The sequence below is a fragment of the Balaenoptera ricei genome, chromosome 18 (assembly GCF_028023285.1).
Source record: "Balaenoptera ricei isolate mBalRic1 chromosome 18, mBalRic1.hap2, whole genome shotgun sequence".
NCBI classification, from domain to species: domain Eukaryota; kingdom Metazoa; phylum Chordata; class Mammalia; order Artiodactyla; family Balaenopteridae; genus Balaenoptera; species Balaenoptera ricei.
The window spans coordinates 23,841,602-23,860,167 of record NC_082656.1 but is presented as its reverse complement, the minus strand read 5'-3'; the positions used below and the strand labels follow the sequence as shown (position 1 = coordinate 23,860,167).

At 42.8% G+C, this 18,566-nt stretch overlaps 1 protein-coding gene across 12 annotated transcripts in view; it reads right to left on the bottom strand.

The window, feature by feature from the left end:
• Positions 1 to 18,566, bottom strand: part of ENOX1 (ecto-NOX disulfide-thiol exchanger 1) — a 612,333-nt gene that overhangs the window by 40,443 nt on the left and 553,324 nt on the right. For all 12 annotated transcript variants that reach the window (XM_059902651.1, XM_059902650.1, XM_059902643.1 and 9 more), the window contains one exon: positions 1,106 to 1,208. In XM_059902651.1, coding sequence (XP_059758634.1) covers positions 1,106 to 1,208 — 103 coding nt within the window. The remainder of the gene's footprint in view (positions 1 to 1,105; positions 1,209 to 18,566) is intronic.

Below are 18,566 nucleotides of genomic sequence, written 5' to 3'. Positions count from 1 at the left end.
ACTTGGAAGCTCACGCTGGGGTCAGTGCCAAGGTGCAGCTTGAATCAATGCTGTGCATCAGGGAGTGAAGCTGGGTGGCTTCTCCTTCTCTGGATTTGAGAACTCTGGAGACAGCCTTAAATATACAGGCTTCGAAGGTGGGGTCCCAGGCACGGTACCACCCCAGCCCCATTGAGAAGACTTCCTTATGAGACTAAGAATTGCTTTTGTATACGCTGATGATCACTATCAAGTGGGGACAGGGTTGGATTGGGGGTTTGGGGTTAGCAGATGCAAACTGGTATATATAGGAGGGATAAACAACAAGGTCCTACTGTACAGCACAGGGGACTATATTCAATATCCCGTGATAAACCATAATGGAAAAGAATATGAAAAAGAATGTATACATATATGTATAACTGACTCACTTTTCTGTACAGCAGTAATACAACATTGTAATTCAACTATACGTCAATAAAAAAAAAAATAAATAAATAAAGAGAGAATATTTAGAGCTTTCTCTGGTCCTGACAAAGAAAAAGCCAACTTAGATATATTTTATGGGGCAACTGAATATGTTTAGGTGAACAGCAACTTCCTTGCTTCTTCTTTCCCCTTCCTTAGTGGCCAGCTCGTCTTATTTATCTTGGATAAATGAGTCCAGACTTGGGCAGAGAAGCCTGGTTAGACTGTCCTAGATTGGCCTAGCACTGTATCATCAGCATTTCAGGTTTGGCCTTGGGACTGACCTCAGGACGTGGACGTACCAGAGGCTGGGGATCTGTCTTGGTGTGGAACTTTTGGACTGAACCCAACCTGACGTCCAGTTGTGTCCACATTTTGAAATTCAGATTTATAACATGTGAAATGCAAGTTAATCTGTTTTCCTTGTACTCAGTTTTATGTTGGATAACCAACTAATATACATAGTTACAGAAGAGCAAAGTCCCCACTGGCTTGTATGCCCCTAATTTGAAATGTGTGTAATACAATCTTGATGAAGTTAATCCTACCTCTGACAAAGCTTTTAAATCATTAACAAGTTGGAGGTGAATTACTTAAATATTGTTTAAGTGAATTATTACCTACGAGAGGACAGATGAGGAAAACAGAATCTCCTTACCGATTAGCAGAGCTTCTTTCTCTGATTTTAAGCCTGGGCTTCTTTTCTCAATATTGTTCTCTCGGTCTTGGTTGACCAATGCGACTGTCAACACATTAATTTCCTATAAAGTTAAAAAACAAAAACATACAGGTGTTTATGTAGATTCTGTGCATTCCAACAAAAGCCACCAGGTCTTTTAAACTCTATAAGAGGTCATCGCTTCCATTTATAACTGAAGATCAACTTTTATAAGTGATTGATCTATTTGCCCAAGAGTAGAAAAGTAATTCTAAAACTTAGCCTCCTAGCTACTGCTCCCAGCAAACTAAGTAACTCTTTGCAAAAGTGGCACATTCTGTGCAATTATCTTAACTTTTTTTTTTTTTTTTAAGAGCAGGTGATATACAAGCTGGCTTTTTATTTTTTATTTATTTAAACACTATTTTATTTATTTATGGCTGTGTCGGGTCCCCGTCTCTGCGCGAGGGCTCCCTCCAGTTGTGGCAAGTGGGGGCCACTCTTCATCGCGGTGCGCGGGGCCTCTCACTATCGCGGCCCCTCCAGACGCGCAGGCTCAGTAATTGTGGCCCACGGGCCCAGCCGCTCCGCGGCATGTGGGATCCTCCCAGACCAGGGCTCAAACCCGTGTCCCCCGCATCGGCAGGCAGACTCTCAACCACTGCGCCACCAGGGAAGCCCCCAATTATCTTAACGTTTTTAATCCATGTTTTGATAAAACTCTGTTAGCAAAAACTATTTGACTTTAGCTACTTTAACAAAGTTTTTATTTCAAATATGAAAAAAAATTCCTGAAAAGCATATACAGACTCATTTATAATACTATGCAAGTAATTTGTGTGAGTGTGTAGGGAAACAGGGCCTATTGGGAAGGTGAGATAGAACTGTTGTTAGGAGTGTTTAAGGTGAGTTAAGTCTATGTCCTTACACATAACTGCAAAAGGTAGATAAAGCAAAGGTTGGGAAATTGTTTTCTCTGGACACTAGAAATGAAGAATTGTACAGCAAGCCAGTATGTGAAACACTGAGGCTGGACTATTTTTAGTTCTTTTAGTATTTTTAATTTAAAAACAGAGAAAAAGATTTAACTCATATTCTCCCAGACTTGCTATTAGGACTCAAAATGGAGAATGATTTAATAGGAGATCAAATTTAATGATCAGAGACCTGCATATACGGGATGGTAGAATCATTAGGGTAGTGGAGTCTCATTGGAGGGAAATTTCTCACTTAAGATAGGTCTTAAAGAAGGACTAGCACATTGGACAAAGAGTTAAGGATACTGTTTCCATTAGATGATAAGGACTCTGTCAGAAGGACAAAGGGTAGGTAGGGAGGGACAAAGGACAACTTAGATGGTTTGGCAGGTGTTCCCAGGACTGGAATTGGTTACAGGAGAGATATTTAGCTAGTTTATATAAATTAACAGAGTTGGCCAGATAAAAGAATATAGGAAATTATTGGGAGCATTTTGAACATGTAAAGATTTTACCTGAAGGCATTCAAATTAAGACTGGTCCAAGGCAAGTCGAGCCAGTTAGACTTAAAAGGTCATTAGAAAGATGCTCTTATACTTCTAAAAAGGGATCTTGGGAAGCAGTCCCAGTAGAAACACAATCCAGAATTTGAAAACAACAAACCCAGAGGTGTATGTAGATGGGATCAGAATATTTTATAAAGAGAAGTCACAGGGAATTCCTTCTGTGATGAAATAACATATGGATGTGTTTTAAGGGCTTGAAGAGGTATAGGAGGAAACAGAGCAGAACGGGAACTCTCATATCCATTATAGTCAAAGGTGTGTCCAAAAAAAATATGAACTAGGATGATGATTGTATTATTTAAGAAAAATATAAATAATGAAGCTCGTGGCTGAGTGGAAACAGTCTCTCCAGGAAGGGGTGATCTGTTAACAGCCTGGATGATAACTGGGGCCAAATGAAATTACTGAGGAGAGTTTAGCAGACAACAGGCCCACATCAATTGCCAACACTGAGTGGTGTCCTGAGGCCATCACACAGTTAAGGATCCAGGTTTATTACGGAAAATGAACCACAGAGGGCAGGCAGCACATGAGGAGCCAGCAAGAAATGGCAAGGGCAGGCCAGACTAAGCCTAGTCAAGGTGCTGGAAGGCACCTGTCCCCATGTCCAAAGCTGGAGTCATAAAGAAAGGGGACTTGGAGCAGGCTCCAGCAGATGCTACTGAACCAACAAGTCTACAAGGAGCCAGACAGGCCTTACCAGTGACTGTTACTTTGATGATGTTTTAGGGTTGGCTACATGAGGATGGAAAACTAAGAGTCTGTGGAAGTATTTCTTGAGACTGAATATTGCAGCCTATGCTCTGCTGACCACAAACGGTGCGTTCCTGCATGGTCACTGTCTGTGACCGTGGAGCAGACACACCTCTCTGCCAGGCTCCGACAGCAAGCAGTCCAGCAGGCCTGGCCCAACAGAGACCCAAGGCTCGGCAGATGGTTCAGCCTTTGGGTACCACTGTGAGTTCTGTCCAGGGTGGAGATGTTGCTGCATTTCTGACTCCCCCGGAGGGAGAAGAAGAACTCTGCCAGGAAGCCGGTGCAAGACTTAAGCTCATCAGGCAGGTTCCAGTTACAGTTGCATATTGTAATATGGTGGCCTCAAGAGCCTACAGAAGGGGAACTCTCATTTCCATTATAGTCAAAGGTGTGTCCAAGCATGTAAACAAGAGACTTGGGTCTTTAACATCCTTTAGTGAAGCAGACCAACTTGTGACCATTCAAAAGCGTTACTACTGACTAAGCATCCTAGAGCCTAAGCCTGCCTCAGGCATGATATAAAAGCTCAGACCCTTCAGAAAGAGACAGACAAATACCATATGATATCACTTATCTGTGGAATCTAAAATATGACACAAATGAACTTATCTACGAAACAGACTCACAGACATAGAGATCAGACTTGTAGTTGCCAAGGGGGAAGGGAGGAGTTGGGGGAGGGAAGGACTGGGAGTTTGGGATTAGCAGATGCAAACTGTTATTTATAGGATGGATAAACAATGAGGTCCTACTATATAGCACAGGGAACTATATTCAATATCCTGTGATAAACCATGATGGAAAAGAATATGAAAAAGAATGTGTGTGTGTGTGTGTGTGTGTGTGTGTGTATACACACACACACACATATAAATATATATACATATATATGTATAACGGAAGCACTTTGCTGTACAGCAAAAATTAACATTGTAAATCAACTATACTTTAATAAAATAAATTTTTTAAAAAAAGTTCAGACTAATGCTGACAGAGTCACAGAATTAATGAGATGGGTGAATGCTTTTGTTATACATTTTGGCAGAGACATAATTTAAAGTTAATATGGGTGTGTTTTAAGGGTTAGAAGACAGGACAGTAGTTTTAGATAGCCACTTGATGTGCTGTGCTTTTATCTTTTTCCACTATAACAAAAAAGGCGAGGAGTATTGTAATGACTCGTGACTCACTGGTTCCTTAGAAAAGTAAAGTTAATTTGATTTGTCTGTATTTGTAGTAGAGTTGTTTAATTTAACAAGAGAATTACAGTTATTAGTAGGTGGCGAGTTTGGGGTTGTCTTCAAAGTACAAAGTAGATATAAGCAATATCCGTACCCTCTTTTTGTGTTTTCATTTAGCTAAATTATCATCCAATGTTTGCCAAAAGAGCTCCATCATTATAACTGGTTAAAGGGAGTACACAGAGAGAAGGTGGAACTAAATAATTCCCCAAGTCAAACCCTTCTTGCATTTAAGTTAAGCCTATTTTTACTTTTAGCCACTCAATAAATATTTATGCTGCATACATATATTACATGCCTACCACATGCCAAGGAATGCTAAGTTTTAAAGGATACTGAGTCTAAAAGTGGCAAGAAGTGCATGCTTATCAGCAAGCAATTCTTATAAAAGGTCTGTAAGAAAGCTTACAGGAAATGTCAGTAGATGAAGCTGGAGAAGTAGGTAGATCTGGACAAGGAGCTTGGATTTTACCTGGAAGGCTTAATGAATGAAGAGTGTTCAACATAGGAGTTACATGAACAATTCTGCATTTTAGGATATTGGTTTGCAGGAAGTGGAAGTAGAGGCAGGGATGCCAGGTTAGAGCCTATTGCAATTGTCTATTTAATTCTGACCTTTTCATAACGAGGGTAGAACCCAAGTCAGTGATGTGCAGAGGGCAAAACATAAGAGATATTTAAGAGGTAGAACTAAAAAAAATCTGATGACCTGGTGAATGAGGAAAATGCTGAGAATGACTAAGTGCCTCAGTGAAAAGGAAAATAGAGAAAGAAGCACGTACGGGTGAAGATAATTTGTCCAAATTTGAACTTAAGGTTTCTATGACATATTGTCAAGGTATCTGAGAGAAAGTAGGATCCACAGGTTTTTGAACTTAGAAGCAAGGCCCTGACAGCTCTTTTATGGCCCATTTCTCAAGTTAGTGTTTGTAGCCCACATCCCTGATGTCTCCTTCTGGGACAAAGAAAAGGCTTGCTTATTGCTTGATATAAAAGAGATGGCTCTCTCAAGCTCACTGTCCCTCTCCTGTAACATAATCCACTGTATGTTCAGGCTTCCACCTGGGCCCCTCTATGGGGGCATGATCAGCCTGTAAGATTCATGAGGATAAAGCTGGTGAAGCCAGGACCACTGTCTTGGGAGCACAGGATAGAACCTCAAATGGACATTTGCCAAAACCTTCTCTGAGAACAACCCATCACAAAAGGGACAAATTGACCATAAGGGAGCACATTTTCAAGGATATCAGAGGATGTAACCAGTTTGTGCTTCATCTCTAACTCTATAAATCCATGCTTCAAGTCTAAGTCCTGGTCCTACCTTAAGAGTTTCACATTATCTACCCAGAATGTTCCAACTTATCTCTTCAGTAATTGGGGAATACCTTTTACTGGGATGTTGGATCATAAGTTAGAAAGACTTTGCCCCTTTCTTAAAAACTTCACTGTTCTTTTGACTCATTCCTACCCCAAATCTCTGGAATATAGAAGGAAACTTTCATCATTAGAAACATAAAATTAGAAGACTCTTTATCTTTTATCACATACAAATCCTTTACCCTGATAGTTGTAATATACCCTGAAGAATTACGTGTCTACTGGTGAAGGTGTTCCAGATTGCAAACTGGATGTGGATCAGTGCAGATGGAGGTTATTAAGGACAAATTGTTAATGGTGTACAAAGCGTACACTAGGAAGGAAACATTAGGATGGGGATCAAGAGTTTCCGCACAGTGAGATCAATAGGATTATGAAATAATATTCCAAAGGAAGTGGTAAGAACACCATTCACTTGACACAGTAAAAAGCACTCCAGACTAGAAAATGCACAATAAGTAACAATTCTGCACTTGGCAGGAGAATGAACAAGATTATCTAATAAATCTTTTCTCAGTCTACCTTTTAGCTCTAATTTCTGTGATACTTAGAAGGAATCATTAAAGGGCTGGAAGAAGAGGTTTTTCAACAACTGAAACTAGATATCATGGAGGTTTTTTTTTAGACTTCTTAAAGGTTAAGCTACTCAAAGGCAGAAATTTCCCCTCTAAGAGTCCTTGTCAATTACTTTAAGAAACGGTCAAAGTAATTTATCCATTTAGAAAAGCTCTTTTTTAATAATTTACTGAGCTAGAATTGTGCTTTGCTGTTGTTTTGGTTTTGTTCCCCTATACCTACCCAAGCCCCTAAGAACCAAGAATACGGTTTCTTCAGCCTGATAAAATCCTTTCGTTATTCCTTTCACTTCATTATTCCTGTGACCTGCTTAACTTTAGTGCTATTTGCTTTCTGCTGCAAAGCTTCTTGAATACATGGTGCATACCCACTGTATCTACTGTCTCACCACCTGAAACCTCAGCTTTCTCATTAATCACCCGATGAAACTATCCTTTGAAAGATTTTCAGTGACTATTTTCTCAGTCTTCGTACCATGTGATATTTGACATCACTGACTCTGCCCCCTTAAACCATCTGCCTCATTTGCTTCTGTTACATAAGAAGTCCTGGTCTTTTTCCTCCTAATTTTTTATTTCATCTTCATTGGTTTTTTTCTTCCCTCTGCTGGCCCAGTACACATGGATAAGAAGGTTACTTTCTCCTTTTATACTCTAACTTTGGTACTTTTGCCAAAGCTCAGTCACCACTTTTTCTTCTCTGTTTCCTTTGATCAGAGTTCTTTCATTCTCACGGGTTCAACTATCATCACACTTAACCCTTTAACTTCTGTTCCTTATCATCAACTGACCACTGGGTTTGTTTGCTTGAAATTATCACTTCCCATTTCAAATTCAGAATGAGAGGTGGTAGGAGACATACTACATGCTTAAGTTTTAGCCTTGGCTCTTCCACTAATAGTTAGTTGACCTGGGGCAAGTTATGCAACATCTTTAAGCCTCAGATCAGTTGTCTAAAAATGAGGGTGCTGGGTAGGGTCCATCACCTCTGAATAATGCTTTATGGAACCCCATCAGCTCTACAGAGGTGACATGGAAGGTCCAAGGAGCGGATGTCTAGAATTCCCACTCCATTACTACTTGCTTCTGTTTTATAATACAGGACTTCTATTTAAGGCTTCATTGAAAGGAATGTCCTTATTTTGAAAAATGTGTGAATCCAAGTCCTTCCTGATGTGGTGGTTCTTCTAAAATTCTATAATTTTATGGCTAAAGTCCAATTCACCTCACACGTCAGACTGCATTTTCTTCTAACTTTTCTGTTTCTATTAGTAGCACCGTCATTCTTCCACTTGCAGGCCTTTGATTCATTCTCTTCTATCCCCTAAGGCCTCTCTAGATCTGAATTCTATCAAGTATCTGTGAAATGTCTCTCATTCCCCTTCCGCATTTCCACCACCAGTGCTCTACTATCAGTTCTCCTCGTTTCTTACTTGTCTGTGCCTTTGGTTTCTTCCTCTTCCAGCCCACCTTACATGATATTACCAGATCAGTTTTCTAAAATGCCACTTTCATCTTGTCAATCTCCTATTTAAAACTCACTCCGATGCTTTCCAATAACCCATGGGAAAATGCCAGATTGAGCCCGGCATTCAGGTTCAATCCTACCGATACAGCCTACCTATCTCCTTTAGATGTTCTGTCCAGATACGTTCTTAGAAAGCTCTCTCCTTTTCTTCACCACCTCCTACATATATTTTTATACACAGCACAAGTCCCGTATCTCTTAAGGGCATTTATTCCAGGCTATCTGTACATTTTCCTTATCTCAGCACATTTCCCCTGTCACTTCTGTGGCAGCTGGCCACTTATACATTTGGAATAAACTGAGTCACCTGTGTTTGCTTCCTCAAAAAAACCGCCAACTTCTTAAGGGCACTCACCATATCCAAGCAAGTGAGACAGCATGGCCGAAAGGGATCCGTGTTCTAATTCTGTCACCATTATTTACGTACTAGGTAACTTTAGGCAGGGTTATCTCTGAACTTTCTTTTACATAAATCATGGATAATAACCTATACCTATCCCCCGGGGTGCTGTGAAGACCAAATGTCATATGTGACATGGTGCTTTTGAAAACTATAACCTTCCAGGAATATTGTGGCATCACTATTATCATGATTGTTACTCACTTTTCTTACCCTCAGGACTGAGTGGATACGGCACAGGTGCATAATACATACTTGGGGTCCTGAATCTAGGTGAGAATTCTGTATAAGACCTTGACTACAATTATATAAAAACATGTATGCAAAAGTGATAAACTGTCATGGGATTCAAATTGTACATATTTTCTGTTTTCTAAATGTTCTGTGGCACTGTTCTTCTACTGCTATCCTTATACTTTAAAAAGAAATAAAAAGAAGCCTAGGACAGGCAGATGCCATTTTGAAGAGCTATATGTAAGCACAGCCACTAGCTGACTACTTCACTGGGTAACATACCAAACGACATCCTCCCCACACCACACACGTATGAAATCTACCCTGTGGCCCTCCAAGGGCTGGCGGGCCCTATAGGTCCTAGCGCAAGGTGAATGGGGCAGTTGTCAAGATCCGCAAGGTGAAGATTCCCCATGTCACTTCCCACACCGTCACCGCCACACCATAAGGCCTCACACACCATGGAATCAAGGGCCCCGCAGACTACGGTCAAGATGCCAGTTAGCTACTTCAGTATCCTTTACTCAGAATTTTTTCAGAGTACCCAAAGCAATCCATCAAGTGATAGGCCAGTCTCCACTAACCTTCAGGGATTACTCGTAAGATTAGAACCATGGTCAGAGGAGGAAGGGGGATGGGGATACGTCTCACACTTTCCTTTATGAGCCAGTGACTGTCACGTAGCAGGTGCCCAGTGGCTGATAAATGAAGGAATGGCCCACAGACAATGGCCTGGAATAGTGAAAAAAAAATGATGGATTTGGACACAGAAGACTGGTTCTAATTGCCCCTCGCTGTGTACCCTTGTTTCATGATTCCTGTTTGTAAAGAGAGGGTTTTGAAGCAGATGAGCTCTACAGTGTCTTCTTGCGCCAATATTTCATCTCTGCTGCGTGCCCTTTTCCCTGACTTGGAGCTTCCCTTCAGAGTAAGGCAGCCAACTGGGTACTGACAAGATACACTTATCCTGGATTTCAGTGCCAATAAAATTAGAAGGAAGAGAAGAAGAAGAGGGAGGAATAAAACATTTAAAAAGCAAATGGATGAGAAAAGGATTGATGAGAATGAGTAACTGAGTAAGCTTCAAAATTTCTTATGGTTCAAGGGAATGCAAGAATGCATCAATCCCCAAGAGTGAGCAGGACCTCAGGAATTCTCTGTGGCGTAGAAGTCCCAAGGCCTCACTAATCTTACCAGTTGCTGAAGCTTGGTACTGTCAGTCCTGAGGGTCATGGGCGCCCCCCCACCTGATCCTTTCCTCAGAAGCCTTTGATGTCCAGGGTCTGCAGAGGGGAACCTCAGAGCCCCAACAGGCTTCAGCCGCAGAGAGACCATGTGAGAGCAGATGTGCGGAGCGCCCGCCCTCAGCCAAGAGTTAGTGATTCATCACAACACTAGCACATTTTACACACTGGGATATGAGCCACCTCACTGGGCTTCAGTTGCTGGACTCAGACCCAGAGTGCATGCATTATGTCCTAAGACAACTCCAAGATTTTCTAAGATTTCCACTCGCAAAGATTAAAATCAGTGAGACCTGGTTATGCATCATAAAAAGGACCCTTTAAGGGCTTCCCTGTGGCGCAGTGGTTAAGAATCCGCCTGCCAATGCAGGGGACACAGGTTCGAGCCCTGGTCCGGGAAGATCCCACATGCCACGGAGCAACGAAGCCTGTGCACCACAACTGCTGAGCCTGCGCTCTAGAGCCCGTGAGCCACAACTACTGAGCCCGTGTGCCACAACTACTGAAGCCCCCGTGCCTAGAGCCTGTGCTCCGCAACAAGAGAAGCCACCTCAGTGAGAAGCCCGCGCACCGCAACAAAGAGTAGCCCCCGCTCGCCACAACTAGAGAAAGCCCGCACGCAGCAACGAAGACCCAAGGCAACCAAAAATAAATGAAGAAATAAATTTAATTAAAAAAAACCTTTAAAAAAATAAAAAGGACCCTTTAAGAAAGAGAAAACTCACTGTGGTTTAGTTACCAGAGATATCCACGTAAAGCATTTCTCCTGGTGGCTTTCTTTTTAGATCATTCTTGGTTATATTTATTTAATAAACACATATAGTGCTTAATTTGTGCAGGTAGTATTATAAGAACTTTACAAATATGAACTCACCCAATCCTCCTAACAGCTCTAGGAGGTCAGTACATTTTACAGATGAGGAAAATGAGGAATGGAGAGGCCAAGGACTTGTCTAAGGTCACACAAGTAGTGAGAAGCAGACTCGGGATGTGAACCGATGCTGTCTCACTCCAGACTCTTAACCACTGTGCTGGGCTGCCTCTCTTGAATGGACTGTAATGTCAGCCTATTACAGTCCTTGTCAACTGAAAAATGCCTGTTGAGCACTGGGACGCCATCCCCTTCTGAGGGCTGCCAGCAGTCCAGGCCTCTTGGGCGGCCAGCAGGGGCTCCAGGCTGGCTGATGAGCGGTGGCTCGGGTGCAATCGTGAATGCAAAGGGGAGCAGAGCAGAAAGGCAGCAGGGGCCTGGCCCAGGAGCAGTGTCAGCTGGGATGGGCCTGGCTCTCTGCTGCTGTTAGGTGGTGACACCTTGTCCTTTGGACAAGCATGACTTGTAACCACGGTCCGTGCAACAGGCATGCAGTTTGGAAGATGTGTGTGGGGGAAAGCCGAGGTCGAGGCAGCGCTCCAAAGACCAAGTGAGGGCCACGGGCAGGACCGGCCAAGCAGGTGAAGAGACTCGGGCAGGGGGACTGGGGGAGCCCCAGCCATACCCCAAGTATGTGATAATAAAGCAGAACCACTGAGGTGATGGGATAAGAGAGAAAAGCAGGGGATACAGAAGCCATTCTAAAGGAAGAATGGACAGATTCTGTGTGTGAAGCAGAGGAAAGAATTAAAAAATTTTCAGCAAAGTCTGGACCACTAGCAGAATAATGATGCTAGAATCAGAGGTCACAAAGAATGAGAAGCACTGGCTCCAGTATTTCACAAATACTGGATGTGAGGTCTTGGAAAGGCAGCTGGAAATATGGGTCATAGGCTCAGGATAGCATCTGGGCTGGCAGGGGCTCTCCAGCCCATCTGCCGTGTCTCTCCCCCTCCCCGCAGGTAACGGGAAGAGTTGTCCCTGCCACCCTCAGAGTGTCTCTGCCTGGACTTCGTGTGCCTGCGCCACCTGCAGTCATTTCTCTACAAAGCGACAATGTCCTCAGTCGCTAGCACAGTCCCCTGCACACGGTAAATCTTCAACCAATATTTTTTGAAAGAATAAATGGTAGACTCTCGGTAATATCTGTTGAATGAATCTGTTATTACCCAGAGAGGATGAACTTCATAGGTGAGACAGACAGTCACAGGATCTGGTCAGTACCCTTGGCTGGGAGTGATTTCCCAGAAGTCTAGGAGGACTACATATAATGGAGAGGGAAAAAAACCAATGCAGTCGCTTTGGGTATTTTACATTCTTCTGGTCCCTAAATGTATTTGCTGTAGCATCATTTTAAAGTAAAATAATTTCTTTACTACTTTAGATTGAGACAGTAAAAAGTTAACTTTGAGTTTGTATCTATTATTAGTGCTTTCAATATGTTTTTAAATTAAATACTAACATTTTTTTTGGAGACCATAATATAAGCTTATAAACTTTTCCCTTTCTTTTCCTTTTTACAATTTAAGATAATTCTCTAGTTCACGTTAATTCTTTTTTTTTTTTTAAACATCTTTATTGGAGTATAATTGCTGTACAATGGTGTGTTAGTTTCTGCTTTATAACAAAGTGAATCAGCTCTACATATACATATATCCCCATATCTCCTCCCTCTTGCGTCTCCCTCCCACCCTCCCTATCCCACCCCTCTAGGTGGTCACAAAGCACCAAGCTGATCTCCCTGTGCTATGCGGCTGCTTCCCACTAGCTATCTGTTTTACATTTGGTATTGTATATATGTCCATGCCAGGTTAATTCTTAATAATAACGTTTCTTGGTTTTCTCTTTATAAATATATATATTGGCGGAAAATTTACAGAATATAGATTTTAAAAATTAACTGGAATTCTACCACTCAGATATAAGCACTATTAACATTCAGATATTTACCTTTCATATTTTATATATAACCCTCCTCCCACATACTCATATATATAATATTATGTAATATATATACACACACATGAATGTATATATATATAGTTGTGTGTGTGTGTGTATATATATATGTATGTATATATAATATATATATAATATATATATATATATATATATATATATATATAGTTGTTTAATTCTTATTTGAAAAAACAGGATTATCCCTCCTTTAGCTCCATTCATTGTTTAAAGTGTAGGTTGTAGTGTTTTATTTTAGTTTCACTATATGCCGCCATAACTGTTGCCAAGTGAAAAAAAATACACTTGATCTCAAAAACGGTTGTGTGTTTCTCTTCAATACGTAAAAAATGTAACCCATACTACTGTATCTACACAAGTGAGGCTACCCTTTGTAGCCTGAAAAAGTACTGACGTGAAAAATCTCCTTAACCAATAAAAATGGAGCAGCAAACAGAAGCTAAAGCGAAATACTTTTAAATGTATGTATGTGCATCCAGAATTAGTCAGTTTGATTCACCTTGTATAATACTGACTCTACTGTTGGTAAAGATTAATTGCATTATGGTGCTCTTGGCGTGTTATTTTCCCAGTCCATTTCTCAGTATGACATTTCGTATTTTTCTCTGCTATAAAGCACTCACTATCATAATTTTCACCTGCTGAGTTTACGTTACTAATGATAATATTAAAATTCAGAGCCTTTTTGACCTTTATAGAGGTAAATTAGGTCATGAGAATAGATGGGATGCAATCTGATAAATGGGAAAGAGAGACATTTAATTATTATTAAAGTAAAATCAAATTTTACAAGGTTTGCCAGCCATACTGTGAGATCTTAGTAAACATTAAATAGTCTCCCCTCCCCAACACACCAAAATCCAGTTCTCTCTTCTCACTGCCTTCTTGCATATGCCACCTATGAGAACTGCTCCAAGAACAAAGTGGTCTGGATTGCTGATGCATGGTTCATGATGGATGTAGAATTTGGGGTCCTCTGAATTAAAAAATAGTATGAATAAGGGCAATGATTATAATACTAATAGCTAGCCCTTGCTGAGTGCCTGGTAGATGCCAGGTGTTGGTCCTGCTATTATCCCCATTTTACAGATGATAAAATCGAGGCACAAATAAGCTAAGTACTTTCCTCAGCTCACATACCTAGAGAGTAGGGGCTGTAAGACCGGGCCCCAGGTAGCCAGACTTTGGAGCTATTAGTCTATACTGCCTTCTGTCCAAGTTACTTCTCAGGGAATCACAACTTCTGGACTTCGTTCAAGCCCCTAATCCCAGCCCAAGTCCTTTCCTTGCTGAGAACACTGAAGCCAGTGTTTGGTGATTTCCCTTTTCAGCATCTGCTGTCTCCACAATGGGCCATGTGCTCCTTGAGGATGGTGACCAGGCTGTGATCGTGTGTGCTCCCAACACACAGCACTCTGTCTACAACACCGCACTGCCCATCGTGTGGACTTGGGTGGACACAGGAGCAGCTAGTTGTGAGTCCACCTATCTTTTGTGTATTCTCCAAATGGCTGTGATTTCTTATAAACCAGAGTCTGGCAATTAGTAACTGTATATTTTCTTTTGGGGATTGAATCACAGCAAAGTTCAACACTTAGACTAAAGTCTGTGGACACCTCAGTTCAGTATAATTCGATTAGAATTTATCGAACCTCCACCACTCTCTCATCCATCAAATATGTATTGAGCACCTGCTATATGGTTGGTTTTGTGCTAGATAAGGTTCAAAGATGAATAATAGTGGTTCCTGCTCTCAAAGAACCTAAGAGTCTAGAGTATGGACAGGCATGTAAAATATATCAAAAGACAGTGTGATGTAACTATGACAAGGGTTGGCCTTGCGGGCTGTGGAAGCCCCTAGCAGCACCTAATCTGAACTGGAGTTGATAGCAGGCAGTAGTTACCCAAAGTGTGGTCTGCAGACTGATGGCCCTGGGAGCTTATTAGCAAATTCTCAGGCCTCAGCCCAAACCCTCCCCATCTCAAACTCTAAGTGGGGAGCCCAGCAATCTGTGCTTTACGTAGCTCTCCTTTTGATTCTGTTGCCTACTAAAGTTTGGGAAGTATTGCCTTAGAGAATGTAAGACTCACAGACGCATAGCCATAGGCAAGAATACTTACACCAAATTAAAGCTGTAAAATAAGAAAGTTGGATGAGTGATCCCTACTACCTCAATTCTAACTTTCACAGTCGGCAAGACTTCTGTACACATCTTAAACTGAACTGCAACGAGATGTGCTTAATCCTCAAGATCACCTGCAGATGATATAGATAAGGAAGGGTTTGCATTTCTCACCTAATCAGGCCAAACAGATTCACAGAGCTGTCTGAGGTGGCTGGAATTTCTACCTCCACTCAGTCATCAGTCAACAAGTGTTATAAATGTATTACAAATGTGCCCACCTACATAGGTTCATCACTCTGTTAGGTTCTGTAACACATACCTACACATTACCTGCCCTAAAGGCACTTACACCTGAGTTGAGAAGCTAGGCGTGTCATAACTGGGTTGTTCAGAATGTTTGGGATAATGATAAATACTGTGGGAATATGAAGAAGATGGTAATTGATTTGGGCTGATCTTAGGATAAGGCCCCAAGAAGTAGGAATTGAGCTGGGCTTCAACACAGCAGAATTTGCATTGCCGGCAAAAAGCATGACATGATAGATGGAGGAAAGCTGAATTACCAATAAAAAAATCTAACTATTTAGAGTTTTTCATGTATGGTGCACCTAGCTGAATTCGACCTGTTGACTAAAGTCATTTATTTATTCAGGATCCCAGGTCAACAGTTATTCCCAATAGCAGGCCAACAGTTATTCTGTTCTTACCAAGGGGACCAACTTGAATATTGCTGTGTAAAGTGTCCAGGAACAGGCTTCCCTGGTGGAGCAGTGGTTAAGAGTCTGCCTGCCAATGCGGAGGACACGTGTTCGAGTCCTGGTCCTGGAAGATCCCACGTGCCGCGGAGCAACTAGGCCCGTGCGCCGCAACTACTGAGCCTGCGCTCTAGAGCCTGTGTGCCACAATTACTGAAGCCTGTGAGCCACAACTACTGAGCCTGTGAGCCACAACTACTGAAGCTCGTGCACCTAGACCCGTGCTCCACAACAAGAGAAGCCACTGCAATGAGAAGCCCGCGTACCACAACAAAGAGTAGCCCCCACTCGCCGCAACTAGAGAAAGCCCGTGCGCAGCAACGAAGACCCAACGCAGCCATAAATAAATAAATAAATTTATTTTTTAAAAAAAAGAAAATGTCCAGGAACAATACCTAAGCTTACAGCGGTGAGACATGTTATACTTGTGTGTGTGTGTGCACGTGTGGTGAGGGGAGCAGGGGATTCCACCCACATAGGTTTGGGGGCTTTACATAGGTCGCACTTGCAGACCTTTCTCCTAGTTTCAAGTCATCTTTCTCAAAGCTGGCATTGGCAAGAAACTGTGCAAATTAGATTCTGAGAGTCTCATAAATGTAAGTAGCTCATTAGCATACACCAAACAGTCTGGAAACTGTCCAGACAAAGAAAGGCACTCTGAAATCTCACAAGGAAGCTGACATAACAATAAAAATGACAGTGACGCAGCATCGTGGCCACAGATCTCTCCTACAAGGGCAACTTCAGGGCTGGGAAGGCTGAGGCTTAGAGGATTTTCTTGGGGGAAGGAAAAAAAAAAAAAAAGAAGAGAAATCTTAAAACAGCAACAACCACAAAACCTATTAAGTGTTCCAAGGCTGATGAGTCTTTCTAGAAGGAACGTAAAATGTGAAGGCCTCTTCCACTGGGCAGGGGCAGTAGCTTTCCTCCCCGGCTCAACGTCTGCTCTGCCTGAATTAGGAAGAAAGCCACGGAGGGAGTTCAGGCTGAGGTGTGGCCCGAGGAAGTTCCAGGGGGCTGCAAACAGGGCGCCTGGTGCCTGGGAGAGCAGTGTGGCTGGGTGCCCCTCTGGGAGGGGAGGGCAGGCCAGGAGGGAGGGAGGGGAGGCTGCATTTGGCGGTGAACTCACAGCTGGGGCCGATTCCCACCTCTCAGGTCCTAGACAGGGCGGGGGGAATGGAGAGGGGCGCCTCCGTCAGAGCAAGGCTGAAGGAGTAGCACGCGCTTCACTTGCTCATGGGTAGTCGGAAATTTCCAAGTAGTATTTCCAAGTCTGACCTTTGTAGTTACCCGCAGGAAGCCCATCAGTATTGCATCTGCAGATTAAGATCTGAGTTGTTTGCTTCGAATTCCAGGATAAACTGCTTTTGGGGTAGAGTTTTCATTACGTGGGCATAGTCAGGCAACTACAAACACACCTTTGGTGAAGGCCGTTTCGCTACTCGAGTTGGCAGGGACGGGTGGGATGGTAACAGCAGAAAGTGATGAAACTTAGGAAGACTCTTCCCGGTACAGTCTTTTCCGCCCCTCTCCCCCTTGTTTCTTCTTTCCACCTTTCCAACTACTTTCCTTCTTTGTCCTCCTCCTACACATTTCCTCAAGGAAATACCACAGTCTAGTGAGTTCTGTGGCCCTGTGATGGACGAGGGCTGGAGACGAGCAGCGTGTGTGGTGAGAGAGAATGACTGCCCTGTTTGCAGCGTTACAGAACCCTCCTGAGACCCAGGGAGAGCTGAGCAGAGAATCCTTGAGCAAGACCAGCGTCAGGACGGTGAGCCGAGCCACGCTGACCCCAGCCCTGGCCGGCACATTTCACACCTCTCCCTCTCCTGGTCTCTGTGCTTAGCAGAAACTAGGAGTGTACAAATCACTGTAGAACATTTAATATTCTAAAAACAACAACAAGTGTCTAGGAAGCCCTATAGCTCCTGAGAAACATAGACAACTGGGCTTCCCTGGTGGTGCAGTGGTTAAGAATCCACCTGCCAATGCAGGGGACACAGGTTCGAGCCCTGGTCCGGGAAGATCCCACATGCCGCAGAGCAACTAAGCCCATGAGGCACAACTGCTGAGCCTGTGCTCTAGAGCCCATGAGCCACAACTACTGAGCCCGCATGCCACAACTACTGAGCCTGCATGCCACAACTACTGAGCCTGCGCGTCTAGAGCCTGTGCTCTGCAACAAGAGAAGCCACGACAATGAGAAGCCCGTGCACCGCGATGAAGAGTAGCCCCCGCTCGCCGCAACTAGAGAAAGCCCGCACGCAGCAACAAAGACCCAATGCAGCCAAAAATAAATAAATAAATAAATTTATTTAAAAAAACAAAAAACATAGACAACTAACAAGAGGCGACGCTCATCTCCTGGTGAGTCTCTGTTCCCTGCTGTTTTCAGGTCACTAATCCTGGTGATATGTCAGCAGGAACCGAAGCTGTGTGAGAGGAGGTGCCTCACTTTCCCCTACCATCTTCCAGAGGCACTAGAACGAACTGCTTCTGTCCACCTTTTGGGCTCCTGGCTTTTTTCATAAATGCTCCTCAACTTTCCTCCTGTTCCGTTCTGAGCAGCACATCAGGCAGTGCTAAGCTGTATCTCCTGGGAGGCCCGGTTCCTGTGACTTAGCTCTCTAGGTTTATTACACTTTAAAATGATATTGCCTGCACTCAAGTCATGTCTGTATATTCCTGTGTGCATCTCTTGTTGATGGTTTTGAGTTTCCATGTATCTTCTTGGCCATATTAGAAATAAAAAGTTAAGGTTCTGTTTGGGCTTAGAACTCATGTTGTCCTTTTACTTGGACGTTCTTCTCAATCTCATGTATTCTCTGGAGAGG